At 46.8% G+C, this 23198-nt stretch overlaps 2 protein-coding genes across 4 annotated transcripts in view; one reads left to right on the forward strand and one right to left on the reverse strand.

Moving 5' to 3' along the window:
* LOC105455419 (early growth response protein 1) overlaps positions 1–23198 on the reverse strand; it is a 38421-nt gene that overhangs the window by 7804 nt on the left and 7419 nt on the right. The window contains exon 2 of the mRNA XM_011698722.1: positions 202–1171. Coding sequence (XP_011697024.1) covers positions 202–1171 — 970 coding nt within the window. The remainder of the gene's footprint in view (positions 1–201; positions 1172–23198) is intronic.
* Positions 10153–11131, forward strand: LOC105455418. Of its 3 annotated transcripts, XM_011698721.1 has the most exons (3): positions 10153–10237; positions 10350–10627; positions 10715–11131. In XM_011698721.1, exons 1-3 carry the CDS (start codon positions 10193–10195, stop codon positions 10860–10862), a joined length of 471 nt encoding a protein of 156 aa, XP_011697023.1. In that variant the 5' UTR covers positions 10153–10192; the 3' UTR covers positions 10863–11131. The 3 variants fall into 3 exon arrangements, 1 of the variants encoding a protein (XP_011697023.1); XR_975116.1 differs by having other exon boundaries at positions 10339–11131; XR_975115.1 differs by having other exon boundaries at positions 10372–11131.

Genomic DNA, 23198 nt, shown 5'->3' on the forward strand with positions numbered 1-23198 from the left:
TATAATATTATATAAACTCTGATCCACAAATTGCTATCGAATCTCAGAGATTAAACACTTTAGTTTGTATTTAATTTAATGTTACAATATATAGAACACTATATATAAAATAATTTCATGTATAGCTTTTTTTTTTCAATTCTTCTCTCAAAAGAGTGTACTATCGAATAAAGACTAAGGATCGAAGTCGTTTATGCTCACCTATGAAGTCACAGTGGTGCACCCGGCGCTTCTCCAACTCCGGGTTATTCCGCCTGTTGAATTTAGACGACATCGACGACGGCTGGATCCTGTGGGCCGGATTCAGGATCGGACCCGGCTGAGGATACGGGGGTGGCGGTGTCCGCCTGGGTGGACCGGCGCCGATGGGCGAGCCGGGATCGGAGATCGGTGGCGTCAGCGGCGAAATATACATCAGCCTCGTCATCGAGCCGTAGAGCGGCGACGTCGCGTTGCCGCTCGGCTGATGATGACTGTTCGTCGACGAATCACTATTGCTACCACCGCCGTTGTTGTTGCCGTTGTTGTTGTTGTTGTTGTTGTTGGCGCCGTTGCCGCTACCGTTATTGCTACCGGCATTATTCCCGCTCGTGCTATTACTATTAACAGTCCCGCTGTTGTTATTATTGTTGTTGCCGTTGGGGAAGCTCTTGAAGAGCGCCGTCGTCGCCGTCGTCGTCGTCGTCGTCCGATGATGGACGACGTGTTGAACACTAGAGGAGTTTGGAAAGGGGTTCTGCGAGGGGTTCGCGGCCGGTCCCTCGAGGAGATGCAGGGTCGGCGGTGGCGGTAACGGTTCCGTCTTGATCTCCACCGGCGAGAGAACCGGCGGCGGTGTCACATCGTCAGTCTCCATCTTCACGTGAGACTGCGAGCCCAGCATGTCCGCGTTCTCCGGATCCAGTTTCTGGATACTCGACGTGATATCCTCCCAGAGGGGCGGCCTGAGAAAGACGTCGTCGTCCTGACCGGCGGCTGCCGGCTGACTCCTGACGGAAACGAAACTGGCCTGTGGCGGTCGGCATACCGCCGTAGGTCCGCCGACCTCGAAGAAGTCCTCCATGTGCACGGACGGCTCCCGCGCATCTCTCGCGTCCGATTCATCCTCGTCCAGCCTCTGTAGACGATCGAGATCCTGCCTGCACAGCAAAGTGTCCAGGTCCGACGTCTGCTGGGGACAAAGGAAGAATTCGTCATGTACAATTATTTTAATCTAATTTTCTGATTAACAATATTTCTCAATTCTAACTTGAATTATTATCAATATTTTATTTACATTATTTTATTATATCATTTTCTGATAGTGTTACTTTCCGTACGACGTAATCGAATGTTATCTCCTGAATAATTTTAATCAGCAAAATTATCTACGTTTATCAATGTTAATTTTTTCAGTGCCAATAATAGATATACGATACAATTCTTTGATAGATATACGATAACTTTTTGAGGAAGCGTTTCCGAACATATATACGTTTGCTAGAGCTCTCTTATAGTAACAACAATCGATTAAAGTCCCTTCGGCCATTGTAACATTTAAGATTGTAAAGGGCGCATCTGCCGGAGAAAAGGACGGAGGGCCGAGTGACTTGCGATATGGTGATACGCGCGGCGAAGGTCCCCGGGTCGGGCGTCGTCAACATGCACAACGCCGTCTCGCCCTACGACGTCCAGCACGCGCGAGGAGGAGCGACGGAAGACGGAACGCGGGAGGCTGGCGATGCCGCGTCATCCTTTGCATGATTTGTACACGGGCAACACCGCCCTCGCGCCCCATGGTACACCGCTCGCTCGTCGTTCCTCTCTCTTCCTCTCGCGTCATGTCGAGGGACGACCGAGTGCCACCTCGCTACAGTCGCGCGTTCGGTGCATAACATTCGGAGGATTTCTACAAGGGCCTCTCGAATCGACTCGCATCGCTTCGTCGCCGGCGCGATGTCAGCCGTCGATACTGTTCTCTCGCGCCGGAAATGCGTGTGGGTATATCAAAAGCGACGCTGGGAGACAGTTACGGCACCGTTTCGACCCTTTACGACTTTAACACTTCCGCTGGAATCTAAAGTCGTGGTCCCAAGCCGTGGAATCGTACCTGTCCAAGTTACCTGTCGAAAAAGGATCGAAAAGATTGCGGTCCTGCTCCGATCTTTAAGCGATTTCAGTCTGTAACGTTAAGGTCTCTTTATCCAAATTTAAAATTCTAAAACTGTGAAGGAGACATCTTCGAATGTTTCAGTAGGCAGTTTACACTGCGAAGAAACGTTTATACATATAGATTTATTTAAAAAATCGCGCGGCAAGCTTTCGGAGCTTTCGATCGGGTTTTGCTGCTAGCGCGGCTTGTGCAGCCCGCAATGATTTATGAATTATTTACACAATGAATAATTCATCGTCGGAAGATTGGTACACTCGCGACACTCGATCGTACCTGATATGCAATTTGAAAAGGAGCTCGTGTGCGCGAGCGAGGTACGATATGCGTGTGCGAAACATTGTATTTAAAATTCTGTATGCTTATAAAATCGTAGAGTATGCGTCGTGTCGACGAACGATAATGCCTTGATTGCAAAAGTTCCGATTTTACGAGCGGCAAAAAGATATATAGATCACGTCAGGATATCTACTTTCGCGGGTAGAAGAAAAAAAAACGGAAAGCCGACTCCGGGCAAGTACTCGGAAACCCGTCATCAACTCGCTGTGAAAATATAAACAAAATTCTATTATACCAAGTAAACAATCTTAGAAATAACAATCGTTTTTCGTGGTCTTGTGATCCAAAAGAAGAAATGATTTTGAATTCACAAAAAATTATGATTCGAGATTCGAGGCAGCGAAAGTGTCAAATGCGACTTGTAAACGCTATAAAGAAATCGATAACGTGAAGTTCGTTCGTAAAAATTGCATCTGATATTCCTGACTCAATCGAATAAAATGCATCCAGGATTGAATACCAGGATGAACCACTTAATGTGGGAAAACACACACGACATTAAATTACGACCGTTCGGGACAGACGCATCCGAACGGAACAACATTTCGTAATTTTTCTTTCTCGGTTCATCGAGGCCCGCCGCGGTGGGGCCAGCCTCTTTTCCTACGGTCTCTCGTCATCCGTCTCTTTCTCGCGTTGCGATGATAATGATAGTGCGGAGCGCGAGCAAAGTTCGTCCATCCGGCTATTAATGCGCGTAATCATAGAGCCAGGGTCGCCGGTGTTAATAATGCGTTTTCGAATCTGTCGGAGCGAGAACGAACACCCACGCCGCGCCGATACTGCGTCGTCATTATGTAGCGGCGGACACGCGCGTATGCGTTTATACGTGCGTATGCGTTCGTGCGCGCACGCGAGCGCGCTCGCGTACACTCCCACGCGCGCGCGCGTCCACGAACGCGCGCGCGAATGCGCACGCTATACGCTAATATCTCCGCTTGATTATTCCAGTTGAACGCAGGCTGGTTTGTTGATCGCGCACCAATAACACAACGACAATGACGACGACGGACGGACGTCGTAATCGTCCTCGGAAAAGGAATGATTTTTTTCTCTCTCTCGGCTTTACAGAGAGAGATTAATAAATCCAGTTTGTCGTATTCCGGTGAACACTACACAAGATATCCGTTCTCCTGCGACTCGATTAGCATGCAGCCAATGATTCCGGAGCGCAAGAACGTTTCTCGCTTCGGCTCTGTTCCCGGCGGTATATTAATAGCTTTGCCGAGAGAACGTGGAAAATCGTGAGAAGCGAGAGAAAAGTCGAGGATAATTGGAAGATCGCGATCGGAGAAAACGGTACAATTATAAAATAAGTCTTTAGATGCTATTATACAAAAATGTAATCACTCTCTGTGGCATATGTCCTGAAATGACATATCACCGGAAGATATCAATAAGCTTCGAAGCAAGTCGCGAAAAAATTCTCACTCTCTTCTATTTTATTAAAAGGACAGGGAGAAATTTGATTAAATATATATATATATATAGTCGTTTATCAGATTGCGTAACGTCTTCGGCGCCTTCGATACGGCACCTCCGATAAACTCGCGCGAGCGAGTCGACTCGTATTTCATAATTATCTCGGGAGCGAATTACTTCGACTAAATTCATCGATATAGTGAACGTGCGAATAAACGCAATGCGGCCAAGGAAGATGGAATAGAGGAATCGAGGCGACGCGACGCCATGCTGCTCGCGATGAGAAAACGCAGCGCGCAGAAGCAAGCCCGCACAGAGCTCGCCGAATCAATCTGGGGAGGCCACACCCTCTGACCTAAAGCCGCATTATCGCGATAAACGCCCAGGAAAATGTCAGCCATGAAGTCGCCCCGAATTGTCCTCGCGCGCGATTCTTGCCGAAACGCTTATCATCGTCGTCACCGGACGCCGCGACTTCGCGTCCGATATCGCGATCGCGATCACGCTATCCGCTCGGGACGGATACGTTCCCGCGAGAAGGGAATGACTGTACTCACGATCCGTCATATTTTTCTGCTCGTCGAAGCGTTCCGACCTCGATAACAATGCGCGGACGCGGGGGTAGCGCGACTTCGAGGTATATAGACTCTATGGCAATTCGCTTTCATAATATACGAAGCCTTTGGATTCTGCCCGTAGATAATTACTTTCGCGGTACTTATCGATGATCTGTGGTAACTGTAATTTAATTGATACAATCATAGAATAGCGCGAAATCCATGTACCAAATTCTATCGCCTGTTACTAGAATGTTATAGAAGGTCGATCGTATCTGCGATCATTTCGTCTTCCGGGTCTCTCTCAATTTCTTTCCCCCCCGTTGCGATGCGTAGAACTTCAGAATTTCGCCAAGATAACGCCACCAAGAAACGCTAAACGAGCGAGACTTCTCGTTAGTTGACTGAAGGAACAGCTTCAACAGGCAGAACGAAAAAGATAGAATCCGAAGGAGGAGCTCGGGGCTCCAGGCGACTGCGGGTCGCGCCGCGTCGCATCGCGCGTCGCGGAGTAGAGAGGCAGAAGACGCACGGAGGTCCCTCCGCATCCCCCGATCCCCCTCGAGGGGGCTGCACACATCCGTGGCGCGGCGCGGCGCGGACACGTAGATTCTATCTCTCGGTCCATTCAGCCGCCTAGGTAATAAAACTCTCGCGTCCATTATTTACTTGCATTATCGTTACTTTACGCCCACGCGGACGCGCCGTATTTATGGTGAAATTATTCAGTATTATTTCGCGGATATGAATAAGATGACGCCGGAGATACGCGTCGCCGTTGCGATGCGCAATTCGCGAAATCTTCAAGGCGGAAAGCGAGAGATCGCACGAGATCGGCACGCTCTCTTCTACCGCGAAAGGGTAATCGCGCGCGATCGAGATCCGATCGCGATCGCGGCTGATCGCGCGATCGCAATTCCCGCGGTGCACTCGCTCGTGCACCGAAGGAGAAACCGAATTTAACCTACCCTCTCGCTATATATACTGCATATACGATATAAGCGAACCATCATCGACACTATCGCCGCGTGACGAGATTGCCAGGGGCGATATTTCGGCCAATCTGCTGGAAACCCGCGCGCCGGAAGCGACGGGTTTTAGCCTATCGGCTAAAAGTATACAGGCCGCGAGGGGGTTGAAAGGGGAAGAAAATCGATTCCCGGGTACCGTTGCGCAAGTGCCTCTAAAAGGACGGCGCGGCGATTAGGATGAGGAGGCAAATGGCGGCGATGGCGGCGGTAGGCAAGAGAATATCATTGTTCTCTGTATACATTTCGTAAGTAGATTGGCATTTGTGATGCAAGTCGAGCCGCGCTGCTGTTGCTGCCGCAGCCGCCGCCGCCGCCGCTGCTGCTGCTGTTGCCGCTGACCTTTAAACGACTTTCTTTTAGACCACGCGTGACTTGATCTCGGAACTCGATTCTGCTCGATTCCCCCTCGTCGTCGTCGTTCTGCTCTCAACGCGAGAGAGTGATACGTGCACCAGCGACACCGGCATATCGCACCGAAGTCGCCCAACGTCGCGCGAGGCACGCCGCGCCGCGCGGAAACGCGCGCGCGAATTCTGCGTGCGTGGCGAGATCGCGATTCCGAGATATCTCCGCGAGTTATCGCGTACCGCGACTAATTACTCGGCGCACGGAAATTTATTCCTCGCGGGCTTTACCGCACGTTCTCTCTCGCAATCGCGTCAATCCGACAAGTTCCGCGGAACTTCTTCTCTGTGTTGATGAGATGACTGTCGAACGATGCAAATATATGTTTTTATTTTAGCGCATAAATTATGTACAAATCTATAAATAAATGTATGAATATGTGAGCATATATAAAAAAAATGTACATTCGGTATAAAAAATATATGAATGACAAATGTAACGCATGCTGCTTAAAGTATATTATCTCAAACAAGTCCCTCGATATCCGACGATCTGGTTTGCTCGTTTTATCTCTCAAAGCTTTCGCGAAAAACGTTCGATTGATAACGCTGACGAATCTTTCGAGCTATCAACAAAATTCGTGGCACGATCGACACGTCTATTTGTCCGTCCGTAATTGTGACTCGCGGCCCGACCGCTCTCCGACTTCCCGGCCGGAAAATTACTTAATGAATGTGGACATGCAACGCATTACGTTGTATTAAAACGCACGTGCGCGCGGACACATCCCTACGCCCGTTCACGAGGCGAAGTTTGACAAGCACGCTCGTGTTACCTTAGCACGTGGCGTCCGCGCGGGCCCCTTTTCGCCCCCTTGCTCGGCACGTGCGATGGCACCGCGATACGGTTTGTCGTTGTTTGTCCACGACTATTTACGAGTCGATCGCGCGATGTTAATCGAATAACTCAAAGGTCCGCGACATGGGTTAATCGTCATAAAGTCCCCACTCCGTAATGTTGGTATTATTTATTAATTAATTTTACACGCAGAATCGTCTCTAAATGGTTATAAGTGAAGATTTTGAATACTGATTTCAAACTCAGCTAATTGTAAGTCTACACGCTCGAAAACAAATCAAGAATTAATCAATTAACGTTCCACAACGCGTCGTCGATTACGAGGAATGCGCATTTTTTTTTATAATCAAATATTTGATTCTTTCTTCGTCGGCCATGCTCGACCGGACGCTATGCCAACTATTCTCGTTTCTTCGCTTCATCACGGCACGGCACGCTTCATCATCGATCTCTCGCATTGTTAGACGCTCGTCTCACGCGATCCGCACATCCTGCGGATCCACTCCCCTCATTAGGACACCTCGGGTCATATATTACCACGCGACTGCGCGCGCGCATTCTCCGGGATGCATAAATCCAGGTGCAACGACAAACGGCGATTAACACAGCGAAACCGTTCATTTTGATCATTGAGTCGATATACTTTCAGTCAACCGTATTTTCTCTCAGACTTAATTCATATTAATGATATAAATTTTTATAGCGAAAAAAAGATTAATCTAGCTTTTTACTACATTCTACCATTTCGCGCTCGATAAAACTTACGCAAATTCGCGATTCAGATAAATTCATCCCGAAGGTTTCTTCTCACCTCTCACCTTTTCGTCCGTTAAAAAAAAAAATGAAGAAAAAATTCCACGGTCGGGTTCCTAATGTTTACTACACCGATCGGTAAATATAAACCTGATTCGGATCTCGCCACGGTCATTGATGATTCGTCATCGTTTCCTCCTTCCGTCCCACCGCGACGCGGGACGATAGGGAATGCTCGCCAAAGATTATCGTTATCGACTCTCCTCATGGTTTCGTTACGCAAGCGACGGACGGCAGGCGTGAGTCACTCCTCGAGAGCCGCTGACTCGCGGGATGATCCCTTTGGCGAAACCGGGATCACTCCTCGACGGCCGGCTCGTTCACGATGTTGTGGCGCATTAACGTGATTACACGCTACGCTACGCTAACGTTCCTCGCGGACTCGGAGAGTCAGCTGGTAGCATGCGCGCGCGTCAAACTTCCGTGCTACCTGGGCATCTCCCTTGTAATTTGCACCTGGTATTTCGATTCTATCTGCGCGTGATTCCGATAACGTCGCCGAACGAGGCCAGGCGGACGTAATCTCGAAATTTCTTTCCACCCCACTAATTTATGAGGGGACACGTACGAGAGCGGGCGAATAAAATTGCATACAATACGTAATCTGTCATAAGCAAAATATTACAAGTAAATTGTATAAAGTAACTTGTATGAGATAATGAGTATTCTCATTTGCATCGTCAAAACATAAATGTGATTTCAAGTCTTGAAAAAAGAAAATAATCATATATTGTATGCAATATTATAAAGAAGATACACACCCTCTCATCTTTTTTGGAATGATATTCGTACAAAAAAGAACATTACACTGTAAAGTGCTTTTTAGAATATATTGCGGTTTTATTTTTATTAATATATTGACTAAAACACTTTGTAGTAATATTCTTCTTTTCTATTCTTCAGAAAAGATCTTAAAAAATGGCTATAAACAATACTTTAGTTGTAATATGTATTAAAAAAAAAACGTATTATCGAGTCTGCTCGAAAAACCTCTGCTACGAAACTACATTTGGATGGTGCAAGTCAATTTGGAGTCGGAAAATGTGGTCGTCCTTGACTGCGGGGAGCTCGGAAAAGCTGTGGGAAGGAACGTCTACGAGAAAGGGGACGAGGAGCATCGTTGTGTTGACGAAAGTAATAGCGCGGTTGTTCCGGTTCAGAGGATCGTTACACGCGTATCTAACGCCACGGAGAGAACCCCTCGTCCTCCCCATAGAACCCCTCGCGCCGCCGATGACCCCCCGTTAATGCACTTTTAATTAATTAAACGGGCTGATGGGCTGCAGCCCTCTCCGTCTCTCTCCTTTTCTCTCTTTCCCTCGCTCTCTTCATAGCACGCTCTCGTGTGCCGACCTCGCGTGCCGCCGGCTGTCTGTCCTAGGTGCAAACTCGTAGGCTCCCTCCGGTATCCGACTAAACGTTTCTCTCTCTCCTATTCTCTCTTTCTTCCTTCATTGATCCCGTCACGCTCCTCGTCTCGCTCTCTCGTCGTTGAAAGCTCGCTGCTGCCCGTGGCATTCGCGTAAAAGCTTCGCGTAGCAGGCGCTAATAGGTCACGCGAATAAAAGTGGAGCGAACGCTTTTAGCAGAGACTGAAAGCACGAGTATTTGTTTCAAAGAAACATAATTAATGACAACAGAGTCACTAAAAATAAATATTAAAAGCTATATGGTAAATCTCTGACACAAAAATTATCGATATTCAATATTATAATAAAAAAACAAAAAGATAAAAAAACAAGTATACAATAAAGAATAATAAACTAGATAAAAAGTAAAAAAAAACGTACGTAACTGTTCGTATAAATAATTTTATGCATTTTTATTGCATATTATTGACTCGTAATTTCAGGCATCTGCTTGCAAGCATGATTTTTTTCCGATCGTGATCGTGACGGATATTAATAATTTAATCGTGTAAGTATCGCTTGGACGTCAAGACACGCTATAGCGACTTCATAATTATTGTAATAAAGTAAGTTTTTATCCATGTATCTGCATCTATCGTGATTAAACGCTTCTCGTGTTTTCACAACGTATACTGATTATGATTTCTCATTTATAACATTTCGAACGTGATCAAACGTTCTATTATCTATTTGTCGATATATTCCGCGGCATTCCTTTCGAAAAAGTGAAAGACGGAAGGGGTGGATTTATTCGTACGCGAATATATACAAAGTGGATTGTCTATACGGTCTCGCATCTCTCTTCCGCTCGGCTTACACATGGACCACCCGAGAGCACGGCGCGGCGCCGATTTCTTTTGTTGCTACGCTGCCGTAATTAAACTTACCGATGACGTTGATTTAGTTACTCTCTACGCGCCCTACGCCCCCCAACGGGATACACGCGCGAGCGTCGTGTATACGCGAGCCTCGGATCGCATTTATACGGAATAAATAATTTCACGGCCGGATGGACCGAGTCACCTTTCAGACTTGTGATTTACCTTACCGGCTGCAACGTTTTGCGTATTATATACCGTACATGTAACTACATCTCAACTTCAATTTTCTAACGGGCTCGAGGTCTTCAAAATTCCACCAAGGATAGAAAACCTCGCGACCTCCTCCCATAAATATGAAAACACGCTGTATAAGCACTATTATGATGATGAGGATGCGAAAATGACGATCGTCATTTTGTCAGAATCGCGAAAGTAACTCATCCAAAAGATGTCAAATGGATTCTTATTAAAACATCTTAAATTGAAATATAAAGTGAGTATAGTCACGCTAAATATATGTATCTAAAAGACAACCTATTATCTTTTATCGTTTCCATTTCCTCTTCCCGCGATTTTTAATCGTTAATTACTCAGGAACTACGTAGGGTCTTCGATATGTTTATTTAGAAAAAAAAATCGATTCCAAGAGGACACTCGGTCATCTTGGGGCCGCTCCGTATACGGTGGAGGACGGTGCTCCGGTAGACGGGCTACGCGAGATGCACAGGACGATTAGAACGAATGGTCGTTATAAATCAGTTCCCTCGTTGGACCCAACTTGCGAGGAGACGCGGAATACGAAAAAGAGAGAGAGAGAGAAGCTCCTTGGGGGAACTGAGATTTCGTCGTACACCTTTCTCTCCTCCTCCTCCTCCTGCGCTCAGTTCAGTCCGTTTTCTCGGCGCATTCTAATCTACTCGCTCTCCGCGGGCACCCAAATAATCCTGATCCACTGACATCTCGCCTGTAGCGGCAATGTCCCGACCGGAATAAATGGCCGAGGCGGGATGCAAGATCACGGTGACATCACGAGGAGGACATGGTCCTGGGAGGACGTAATTATCCGTGAAGCTCTTATATCGAGATTTCCTGCACTATACCCGAGAAGTTCTAGTTAGACGTTAATGTGCAATGCCCGCTGCATACAATCGTCTTTTCAATATTACTTTGATAGAAATTATTTGTCCATTTTTTCCTTTTAACTCTATTTTATTTCTATTATAATATAAAATATTTTTTTCTATTAACATATAAAATGTCATTTTCCTACAGCGTGTAAACTAATTAATTAGAGTATTCCCGTGTTTTATTTCGACATAATTGTAATTTTGTTTAATTCGTTCTATTGTCTATTATATAAATTGTAAGAAAAAAAATAAATACTCAAATAAACTTGCAATATTTGTTGGAGAGAACATTTTGCGCCAGATAAACGAGCGCGATTTTCAACGATTTGATTTCTCTTCTCGTGGCATAATTGCTATTAATCGGGGAGAATTCATCGATCCCGTGTACTTGACGATACGATGCGCTGGTACAGTCAGTCCGATGTCAGTAAGAAAAACCGGTTGGAACAGTCGGTACCTTCATCGAAAGTGATAGTCGCGCGCGCAAGCATTCTGAACTCGAGATCGCAAAAGCCGATCCTGTGTAGCCGGCTGACATACTTTTTCTGAAAATTTGTGGCGAGGTCACGCGCGCGTAGCGATCAGAATGGATCAATGAAATTGATCGAATGCGGGAATGCAGAACGAGAAGGCTAGAAATCGGCTTACCGCCGCGTTTCTCGTTAACGAGAGATCGTTCTTGTCTCTAATCCCCCGATTCGTTCCCGAACGTTCCAATCGTCTGCCAACGTTTTACTTTGCATCATGTCTCATCCTCGTTGCCCCTCGAGGAAAGATTCGTGAGTCAACAATCGCGGAAACGGCTCGCACACGACTCTCCGTCGTTCGGCCGATCGCTGTTCAAACTCGGAACGCTTTTATTTGTCGATTTCCTATACGACTTCAGCGAACGAGAGTTTCCTGTTGAACCGAACCACAGATGAGTCAGTCCAACTTCCATACTCGAGGGAGGGAAAATGTACCGTACCGTTATGAGTTTTCTCGCGATAAGACGTTATATGAATGTAAATATGAGGAACCCAGGGTCTTTTCAAATCTGAATGAAAACATAGCCGTTCTGCGTCGCGATAGGTGTCGTCGTTGAAAGCTAATCAGGAGGGAATATCGGAAGTCGACAACGAGATAATGTGAGGCTCGTGCAAATTTCGATCGCAGTTTGGCTCGTCGACGATTCAACCGATCTTGAGGAAGAAAGAGAAGATGCTCCAAGAAACGAGAGAACGAGATAAAGGCAGATAGGAAAAAAAATTGGGAGAAAGAGAGAGAGAGAGAAGGAGGGGGGGGGAGGAAAGAGCAGTGAGTCAGATGGAAACGTCGGTCCCGTCGGTGAGCACACGTGTGCGTGTCGTACGAGTCCACCCAGTATGTTAATTCGCGCTGATGACCCCATCAGGAAACATGTTCACCGCTGAGTGGAGGAGCCGAGTTTTCGTTTCGTGCTTCTTCGGCATTCGTGCCGTATAATACGCGCTCTCGCGTGTGCGTGCGCACGACGCACGCACACGGTTATACGCACCGTACGTGCGCCGGCTAACTCTCGACTCCGAGCTATCGTTATTCCCTCCCTACCCTTCCCCCCGTCGATCTACGCCCACGCACTTGCCCGAACATTCCAGCCAGGACGAGGCTAATCCTAATAGAATTACCGTATGCTCATTAGGAACCATCAAGAGCGCCGATTCGGACAATGTTCTCTCTCTCGCCTCTCATGCCGATTCGCCGCGGATTTGTTCGCCGACGCTACTCAACGCCACCGGTAAACTTAAACTTCTCGAATTTTATCTAAATATCGGTAAACTTGGATTTTTAAGAATGTACATACAGTGAAGCGGATAAATTTTTTCACGCATGGTTATCGATAAAGAAATAGCGTAATTCAAGTTTAAGCCACCACGTTTATATTTTTACAATTTTACTTAAACGACTAAAAATTGCCCGAAACAGATGTATCTATAAATCTATTCCTATTCCGATATAAAATATATAGGTATTACGAATGTTTTGCACCAATGTATTAAAGACGCGGTAATTCGGCACGTGTTTAAAGAGCGCGGCCACACACCGCGTTCTTTACCGCTTCTTTTCACGACGAAAGCGCGCGTAAAGGGAAATTGACTTGGTTCAAGCGAATATCCCCGCCTCTCCTAGACGCGGGTCCCGAGAGCTTACCAGCTTATAGGAATACAATAAGACAATTATGGAGGACGGATGGACGGGGAGATAGGCGACGGATTAGACGGAACGGTAAGCCGGTCCAATCAGCCGGCTCGTATATTTATCACGAACAGGAGTCACCGAAGGAACCTGCGCGTTCTCGCAGAGGCGTCGAAAAGATCGACGGCTATGGAAATGCGAATGTCGCGGCGAGTATCGATTCAATTTGAGAGAGAGAAAGGGAAAGACGGGAAGAGGAAAGAAGAGAGATCGACGCCACTGTGTGAGCGATGTCCCGATGTCCTATCGGGACGAACAGGAGGAACCTCAGCCTCAGCGGGGGACGTTAATACCCCGAGTATAAGAGATCCCTCTCCCTCCTTCGATAGAACCGTCGATCTCCTCGTGCTAGTACCGCCAAATCCGACCGGTACGCGCATACATCGAGATACGCATCACGATTTCAGATCTCGATATTCCGGAACAGTTCTGTTATGTGGACATTTCCAATAAATTCGTTGAATATTCAAATTAATTGCGTTTATTATCTATATATACTGAAACGTGAAAACCGCTGCAAACGTGAAAAGTTTGCCGCGGTGGAAAACGGAGAGTTCGCTGCAGGCTGATGCGCCTAATGAAAATCAATTTTGGAATGAAAAAGGATCGATCTTATCGTCCGTAATGCAAGGGACAGTAATAACGTTCGTCTCACTATATGGCGCATTGGCGCGCACGTGAGAGATTACGACGCATTCAATTAACATCTCAATACGTTGCACGACGACCATTATTTTAATTACACTCCCTACTCTCTTGAATAGAAATTAAAATAAGGCTATAACGCCGCAAGAAAAGCAGATCGCGGATCTTTTAATTTCTTCCTCGTCGATATCGAGCGACGACGATAATTCTGCCCAAGTTCGTAATTCTGACGTAAGATATATTCGCCAATAGGCGAGAAATGGAAGAAAGTCTGGGAATGTCGAATCTAATCGGCGATCCTTAAAGATTAGAAACTTAATTTCGTAGAATGAGTACCTGTCGATTCCTCTTAATTCACTTACGTCTTGTTTTTCATTGGCGCGCTAGGTGAGTAACGGGCGCGCCGTCTGCGTAGGTATACACTCCGCTTTCGCTGGTATACACGAGGTAGTGTGAGATATATTATAGCAAATCCGGGGGATTTCTAAGTACGTTAAAATTTCGTAGAAATTTGTAGTAAGATTTCCGCGAACGGGAATATCCTTATCCATTCCAGTCTGGCTATCTAAAAGCGGCAGTGTCATCGCTTGCGCGTTTCGCTGAAGTCATATACGAATGTATGCGCAATGATGCATGCACTGTCGCTTGCAGTTACGCGAATATTAACCGCACCATTAAGATTGCATCGGCAGAATTTTGCTACGACTCGCGATGTACTTGAGACTACCGTAATGAGCGTATGAAGTATCACGATGTTTTATGGTGATCGTCATAGGCCATTTAGAATTAGATAGCATCCCGAACGGGCGCGTACTGTGTGTCTCTCGCGTGTGTCTTATATTAAGCATATTATATTAAGCATACTATATTTTAAATATGTTTATCCAGGTCGTGATTCCATCGAGCACTCTGCCGTACACGTGTCGCATCGCACCATATCGTACCTTTCTTTTTATCGCCCGATGCATTGTACCTAATTGACGTCGAAAGCGTCCGAGAAAGGTGTATCGAATCGCAAGAGGTGAACTTATATATACGTGATTGCGATTCTGCACGTGGACGAACGACGCGTTCAAGGGATATCTCAGACTGCGCGGTTTTTGCCGCGAGAGAGAGAGAGAGAGAGAGGAGAAAAGGAAAGTTATACTCGGTGGGCCGCCGGTGGGCACAGAAAGAAAAAAAGTCAGATACGAGGGTATACCAAATCCAGCGAAGGCAGCGAAGGCACAGAGGAGACGGACGCGCGTGCACGCCCGCCGGGTTCCCCGGTGTCCCCCTTACGTACCCCCCCGCGCGCGCGCGCGCGTCGATTTCTGGTCGTGGACCAGATACCAACCGCGGCGCAGAACCAGGACCAACGCGATCAACGGTGGTCGTATTGTAGTTGATTTGTGACCACTAATTTTATGTCCCGACAGCGGGATCGCCCCATCGTCCCGCCATCGCCGTCGCCGCCGCCCCGCCATTAGCCACCCATTCGAAAAACCACGGGCCGAGAGAGAGGGAGAGAGAGAGAGAGAGAGAGCTTGCGCGCGGACATTCATTCATCCTCCGAAACGCGTCCGTGGATCGCGCGACCAAAGCCTCATAATGCCCATTGTCACCGCGCGTAACTATGCTTTCGTCTCTACGCGCGCGATGGAAAATTTATTAGACCTTAACTGGCCCGATGAAATAATGCTCTCGAATCCGGTCCCGGTGGGGGTTTAACGCCTCAACCCTCAACCCTCCTCCGGCATTGTAAGATCATTATGTAACCGCTACAGGCTAACATCGTTTCTTGCGAAGTCGACCACAAATATACGTGGATCGTTGACATAATAAAATAGAAGATTGAAATATAGGGAGAAGGATCCAAATTGAAAAGTGATCTCAAAACACGAGATACCTCGAGGAAATTATTCGTGAATAAGCTATTCGTGGGTCCGATTTTTTTCCGATATTTACGCGGTTTTTTTTTTCAGATTTCTCCACGAGAAAATAATGACAAAATATAATCAATTTACAAGGCGCGCTCAGATTTTCAGTATCGTATCTACCCACCTAAATTGATGATTTATGTGAGGGCGACGCATCCAACGAGTTCGCATTATAGATATTTAACTTCTTTGAATGGACCCTCTTTGTAGCTCGTTGGAGGGTTAAAGGAGAGAACCGCATCCCCCGTGGAGCAAAATCACGCCCCGACGTTACCCCACGGGTACGTTGACTAATCGCGTTACACTCGATGTATCGAAGATTGTAACCGCCCCTCGTGCTTCCTTACTCTGCTGGAATCCTATAAGCGCGTATGGACCACCTGTTGATTGCGTTTTCCCGCGGGATACGGATCGGAGGGATCAGCTTTAAGAATCATCCCCAATCACTTCCAAAAATGATGAATCCGATGATCCGTCGAATCCTCCCCCCCCCCCTCTCGCGCAGAGGAGAATCGACGGCGGGTTGGCGTAATAATGTTAAAAACGATACGATCACGCTGAAATACATGTTGCTAATTCGAGAAACAATAATAAAAAACAAAATCGGCGTTGCCGAGGCGGCGCTCGTGCAATATGTTGCTATACGAGGTTGTGGCCAGAGAGCCACGCGAGAGCACACGTATATGTACGCCAGCGACCGGCAGACAGATAAACAGAGAGAGGAAAGTGCGCGATGACCGGGGGAGCGAGAGAGAGAACGCTCGCATCACATTCTAGGCTATTCCGCATTCTGTTCCCCCACCTGGCGATCCTCGTCCACGAGCCACCGGCTCACCTCTACGCCTCCGTCGTCGTCGTGCTGGACTCGCTGGAGAAAAGTTGTATAACGAAACACGTACGCGTGTACCTGACACGTACGTACGCGGCTCGGACGTACCCCATCCCTACCGATTAAGGCCCGGTGTACACGTGATCGCGGCAAAAAGGCGCGAGGATGCTGCGCCAGATCTGCCGCAAGTTGAAACGGACGCGGTAATGAAGCTGTGCACGCGCGCGTACCGCGTCAAAATACCGCGGATATACGTGGCTTCATTATCGTCTATACTTGCTTAAACATGGCTCGAATACGAGCGACAATTGACGCGCGTCTTTTTGCCGCTCGTATTCACCCGGCCTTAATCGGTAGGAATGGTACGCGTAACGAGCAGACGCGAGATTCGCAAGAAATCAGGTTTAACCTGCATGCACGAATACGCGCGAATCTCGAAATAGCGTGGGAACAGGGGAAACGAGCGTAGACGTTCGCCCGTCGTCGAGCATAGCGATGACAAAACCGGCGAGCCGTGAGAATAGTAGCAGTTTTGCGAAGATAAAGACAGTCAAAAGTAAATATATGTATATTTGTCGTTTAATTCAATGAAATCGATCTCGCCCTTATAATTATCTCCAATTATTATAATTATTCTATTATTTTTGCTTGATGTTCGGCTAATTTTCTTCTGAAAAGAGGACTGTTCGCTAAATAACTCACTATTAGTAAATTAGATTCTGCTGAGTAACTTGTTAAATTTTGTTCTCCGAGTTTTGAAACTCCTTTCAGTGTGTATAATTTTAAACATAAGTTAATTTTTTAGTTCAAGCACATATAGAATAATTTAATACTCGTGTACGCATATATAATAACGTGCAAAAAATAAGAAAATAGTGTACATGGCAATGATTCCTTTATATTTTATATTACCATTCGATATCTCGTATACCTGCCTTTCCCCCTGCCTCTCTCTTTCCCTCTCCAACCTTCTCTCGATCACGATCTCATTGTTGATCGCGCGTGTGTATTTGCCAAGATTTCCATTTTATTACGCGCTCTTGTGTACGCACGCACGCACGCTTCGAGATAATGTCGCGTTTCCGCTGCAATATCTTCACTCGATGGTGAATAAAGGAAAACAAGGTGATCTGAGCGGAATGCGTGTGATATGCTAACGCGAGGAGAGATCGATCCTGTGTTCACATCCACGGGAATACTTAAGCTCGTAACAAAGATGTGTTCGTTTTTAGTAGCCTTTCGTCGATTGCCCGTCGAAGAGAGACGACGGGCGATTATCGTCACGCGGAGACACGTGGATGGCAATGAAAGTGACAGCGCGCGGACGCATACCGGCGCCGCGCGCCGCTCGGACTGACAACCCAGGCTGACTAACTGGCGAGTATCGATCTGGTAGCAAAGAGTTTAACGCGTGTAAAATTACCCCTCTCGCGAAACAAAATCCACTCGTCGCCGTCGTCGATGTCGGCGACGGCGACGGCGATGAAGTCTGTCATACCCTTCTGGCTTTCCATACTTCTTCGGGGATCGACAGAAAAGTGGCGTTTAAAATCTAATTTTGCTTCAGGAAATTTTAGCGACGTGGCTGTTTATACCTACTTGAAAAATGCAAGTCAACTGCAAATACATTATTATTGCCATTTGGATCGCTCGGTAGATACAGGATAAAGAAAAACAATAGCTAACAGTGTGCCAAAAAAAGAAGGTTGATCGAAAATGTCGCGTGTTGCAGGCGACGCGACGCAAGCGTCGACCCTGACACGACTCAAGTCAGTGAAGTTCGCGTTCTCTAAGAGACATGATACCCTGCGAGCTCTTTAATAGATCACACGTGGCGTTTCTCTCTCGACGAGTTTGCCCTCTCCGAATAACAGGATATAACGGAAAGTAATCGTTATATTAGAAACACGTTAATAAAATTAATAATCGACAGGTTGGCTTAAGTCATACCACTTGCCACGCAACGTTGAATTTATCCAACTGATTCTCTGGCTTAATCTGACGATGACGTCCAATGTCGATAAGAGACGAGAATCAAACTGCTGCGTTTAATGCTATAGGAAAATACGAACTCGGCGGCTTAGAGTAGCAGTAGATCCTATGCGGAAAGATGAAAGATTCGCGATTACGCGCTTAAGATTATCTCATTACGCGGCTTACGCTTATAACTAGTTAGTGGCGGCTGCATAAATCAAAGCACTTGGCAGATATTACCGGGCATTTCGGTATGTTCGATATATCAACTACAAAAATGCGTCATAATTTACGATTAATGTCGAGGCTCTTTTATCTCGTCGGATCGAGACTGCCGCGCGCGTCGTACCCTTCTTCCTCCTTCTTGACAAATTTAACGTCTAAAACGTTATCCGTAGCGTTACGTAACGGGAAACGCGCCGCGTGTTTCTCGCGATCGAACGATTTGCGAAGAGAGCGTCTCGTGATTACTCTCGATAACGGCCGGGCGCGGGATAATCCGTGCAAATACGCAAAACCGAGTAATTGCAAACAGTCTAATCTCAATGTGACATTGGCCGCCGCGGACGTATATCTCTCATGTCCGTGTCAGTGCGGTATTACGTGTTTGTGCGACAGATAAGGGAGATGGGGTTTCGCGCTTGAGAACGAGTTTCATAACTTACGCGCGGTCGAGACGCTTCGACGTACATAACTCTTATTACGCAGAGTAACTAAATTTATAAAGAAGAACAGAGATCCGAGATTTAACCGGACGATTTCTGAATCATCGCGAATCTCACGTGAGAAGAAATGAAAAAGATCTAATATTCAATGTATATGTGTCTAAAAAGAAATATTAATAATACCAAATAGAACCAATGTCGATCCAGAGAGATGAAGTTTACGTCTTCGATGCTGATGAATTTTGGCGGCGGCTCAATCTCGGCGAGCTTCTTTGTTCAACTCGAAGCTTCGTTCCGTAAGCCACGAAGGCGCTCAGTCACGTTAGAAAGTCAGCGGGGGCACTTCTCCGTTCATGCTCAGCTGCAACGACAGCGCGCGGCTGGGCCCTCTCTTACACGACCGCTCTCCTGGCGAAGAGAGACCCCGCGCGCGCTATGCTTAGTACCGCGCGCGGCACTCTCGCGGGTTACGGTTGCGCTCAGGCTCAGGCTCAGCGCGGCTCGGCCCGGCTCGGCTCGGCGCGCCGACTCGCAGATACCAATCTTGCTTCTTGACCTATATCCGCGTTTGAATCCTTTGCGCAATCGACGCCTGAAAGGCGTCTTCGAAAATCCGCGCGAGAAAACGCCGACGTCGAACGGCCGGTCGGGAGATCCGTTCTCGAAGTTCCCAGGCGCGGATCGAATTGCGAAATGCGTAGGTACGCGACCCTCTGTACGCGTCAGTAACTCCTCGCGATGTGCATGGCGTAAAGTAGCCTCGCACACGTCAGGCCTCTTGCTTAGCTTTCACGATACAAATCCAAGTACTCGAGAGAATTTTTGAAACTCGTAATGAAATATTTTAAATCAAATTATCGCTGAAATATTTAACGTTCTAACAATTACTTATTAATTAAATACATGAGAATTGAGATGCTCGAATTCTCGGTTAAAAAATCGATTTTATTTCTTTCGCGAGATCCATTATCAACATGAAGCCTGTTCTACCTAAAAGTACCTCCGCACATCTTTATGTATAATATTGCATACAATATTAATAACCTTCTCTGTTGATGGGCGTCACGAATGAAGCCAAAGAGTTTTCGCGTAGCAGTGAGCGCGGCATACAATCGCGGCCACTTAAGTCTCCTCTGAAGCGCTTTGGCACTCCGAGGAAAAGATTTACATGCGTTTCACGGTGTCCGGCGTCGCTGACACGATTGCTACGCAGCCGAGGGACACGTAGAATGCGCGTCGCGTCGGTACGCATCTTAAAGTCGCTACGCACCGGTCTTCCTGCGGTCTCTCGCGCTACCAACGATCGCTACGGCGAGTACGCTGTAGCGAGGCTAAGGACCTTGATACTCCTTTCGCGGATAAACGTCAAAATTTCGACCAAATAAAAAATTTCGGCTAAAATTTTTAACAAACATTTAATTATGATAAAATCCTCCACGACAATTCACCTCCAACGCGGGGTATAAAAACGTAAAAAGGAATTGCTGCACACTCCACATAATTTCAGATCGTTAAATTAATTAATCTAATTAATCACATAATTAACGCAATCTTTATAAATAGAATAAATTAATAAGAAAAAAAAAATAAGAAAGGAATCGACCGACAGATGCGCACGCAGATGATGACATCGACTTTAGAAAAGTGACCTGTGTTTCCTTGATCCTGTGGCAATTTTCCTCACAATTAGTCATACGATAGTAAAACGTGTAGTCGCGAACTGGCTACTGACTGGCTGTTTTCCGGGAAATTCTCGATTTTCCGTGTAAACAGTCTTGGACCTGAGATAATACATTGCACATTTCATTTTACGCTACTTATACATATGTATATTACGTCACCTTAAGCATGTTTATATCCATGTTATGCATCTTACGCGTCGCTGCATTTATTGTATCGATCATTAAAATAGTCTGCAACTAAATGTTTGCGCGGGATATTTTCAAATGTGAAGTGGTGCAAAACTTTCGCAAGGTCACTATCCTTTACACGGCTTTACGTAACCGGTCGCTTGAGAAAGTAGCCCAGAGCCCGCGTTGTCGGTTATAAATCCACAGGAACGCCCAAATATCTTATGATTATCCCGATCCCGAGTATAGTGCTTTCCAAGAATACGTGGCGACGAAAGAGCGACGAAGCACGAAGACATATAAATCGATAGCGGTATGCCACGTACGTTTATATATGATTTTAGACCCATTAGCCGCACGCGAGTGATAATGTAACGCGAAAAAGGGGTACGGATAATGATTACAAATGTCTGACAAAGAAAATTATTCGAAATGAAACAGACAGAACACTCCATCATAACATCTCATTATGACCCTATATACACAAGAAGTCGGATCTGGTCGAAATAATTAATTTCGAGAACATGTAAACACATTCTATTTATAGATATCAATTTCTGTCTTACGATACCCCCTTATATGCGTGTACATGCGACAAACTGCTATTCCGCCGTGCATAATACACCGAGCGTCCGCGATCGACGTGTTTCTCTCCCGCGCGGCTGCACCGTTGGAGATAATTAGAACGAAAGCCAAAGCGATATACGAGACGTTCGCGCGCCGAGGTCGCGAGCACGCGAGACGAAGCGAGGCGAGCCGAGGCGTGGTGGAGCGAGAGGAAGCGAGGCGAGGCTCGCCGCGAGACTCGCGGCGCACGCGGCCGAGGCGGCCGAGCAGCGAGCACCAAGGTTCGCCCGCTGGGCAGCCGAGGCCTCCGGAGCCCGTTTCCGTGTTCCGCGGCAAGGCAGCCAGGGTAGGGCAGAGCACGAGAGGGAGACGGGGGCATACATCCCAACAAGGGAGGGGAAGGGGGCGAGAACCAGCAGAAGGGACCTCGAAGGCCCGGGGCGCCGCGAGCGTAACGGTACATCGCGGAAGAGCGGCGACGACGATAGCGCGCGGATTGCCAGCCAGCCGGCCGCGCCGGCCGGCAGCCTCCACCCGAGCCGAAAAATCGACGCGCGATTCCGCGAACGATGTTACTCTCGAACCCGCGGGACGTTCCGGAATCACCTCGGGGACCTTCTCTCTCGTCGATCACGGATGCCCCGACTCGTTCGGGAGACCGATTTTTCTTCAACGCCGCGCGGCGGGCACGCGACGCGACGAGGCGATCGAGCTATTAAATTCCGTCTCATTAGTATGAAAAGCATGGCGTCGTTTCACAGTTATTACAGCGGATAGCACGACGCTTTACAATCCGTCCTCGACGTTAGCTCGCGCAATGCTAATGCGTATACCATGCGGCTGGAACTTCCGTGGTGGCTACAAAGCGCCTCTTTACGCTTTACATTAAGTATGCAATGACACGATGAGCTACGGAGTGTCTACTCCGCGCGGTACAACACGCTTATTGTACCTGCACGCACGCCCGATTTCAAAAGAGAAACTCTCTTTCTCCTCCCTTCTTTCTACCTTCATCCCAGACCTTCGCGTGAATTACTTCGCGCGAAAACCGCGGACAAATGGCGATAAACAGCGCTAAATAACGATAATTTTCCGGCGGTCGACGCGTCCGAGGCGCCATGCAGTACTTACGCGATACGTAATACTGCAAAACAAATTTCACGAAACGAATATGCGAATCGATGCGTGAGAGTCAAGTAGTTTTAGATGATAAAACAAGAAACGTGTGCCTATCCATTATATATAATTCATAAAAATATAAAAAAATGTTCCGATTACTGACTAATGTTATCATTGCTTAAGTTTAATTTATGTATTGTACCGATTACATGTATAAGCGCTCCGTTACATCATCGTCTGCGCAAATTCATCCATTTCCTTTTCCATCAAAAGTGCAAACACGATCGTATCAATAAACAAAATTATTTGCCTTTTATATCAGAATGTTTGATTTGCCCTACTGCAAGCACAAATACTTTTATCGCAATAAAATATTATACCGTATATTGGATACGCATCGGAATAAAATATTATGCCATATTGGCTTCGTATCGGATTATATACTACGTGCAACAACGAGGAAGGAAAACGATTCTGGGATTTCCGCGCGCGGTATATCGACGGATGAAAATTTTCCTTCCTGACCTGAACTCACGTACGGTTCA

Source organism: Wasmannia auropunctata, unplaced genomic scaffold (genome assembly GCF_000956235.1).
Source record: "Wasmannia auropunctata unplaced genomic scaffold, wasmannia.A_1.0 LD335903.1, whole genome shotgun sequence".
Taxonomy (NCBI): Eukaryota; Metazoa; Arthropoda; class Insecta; order Hymenoptera; family Formicidae; genus Wasmannia; species Wasmannia auropunctata.

Excerpts from the sequence above, each read along its gene's own strand:
- LOC105455418 (XM_011698721.1), top strand. The coding sequence starts at position 10,193 with ATGTCAAATGGATTCTTATTAAAACATCTTAAATTGAAATATAAA. Across the intron at positions 10,238-10,349 it reads ATCTTAAATTGAAATATAAA|GGTCTTCGATATGTTTATTT; the intron begins GTGAGTATAGTC and ends GGAACTACGTAG. Across the intron at positions 10,628-10,714 it reads TCCTCCTCCTCCTGCGCTCA|CGGCAATGTCCCGACCGGAA; the intron begins GTTCAGTCCGTT and ends TCTCGCCTGTAG.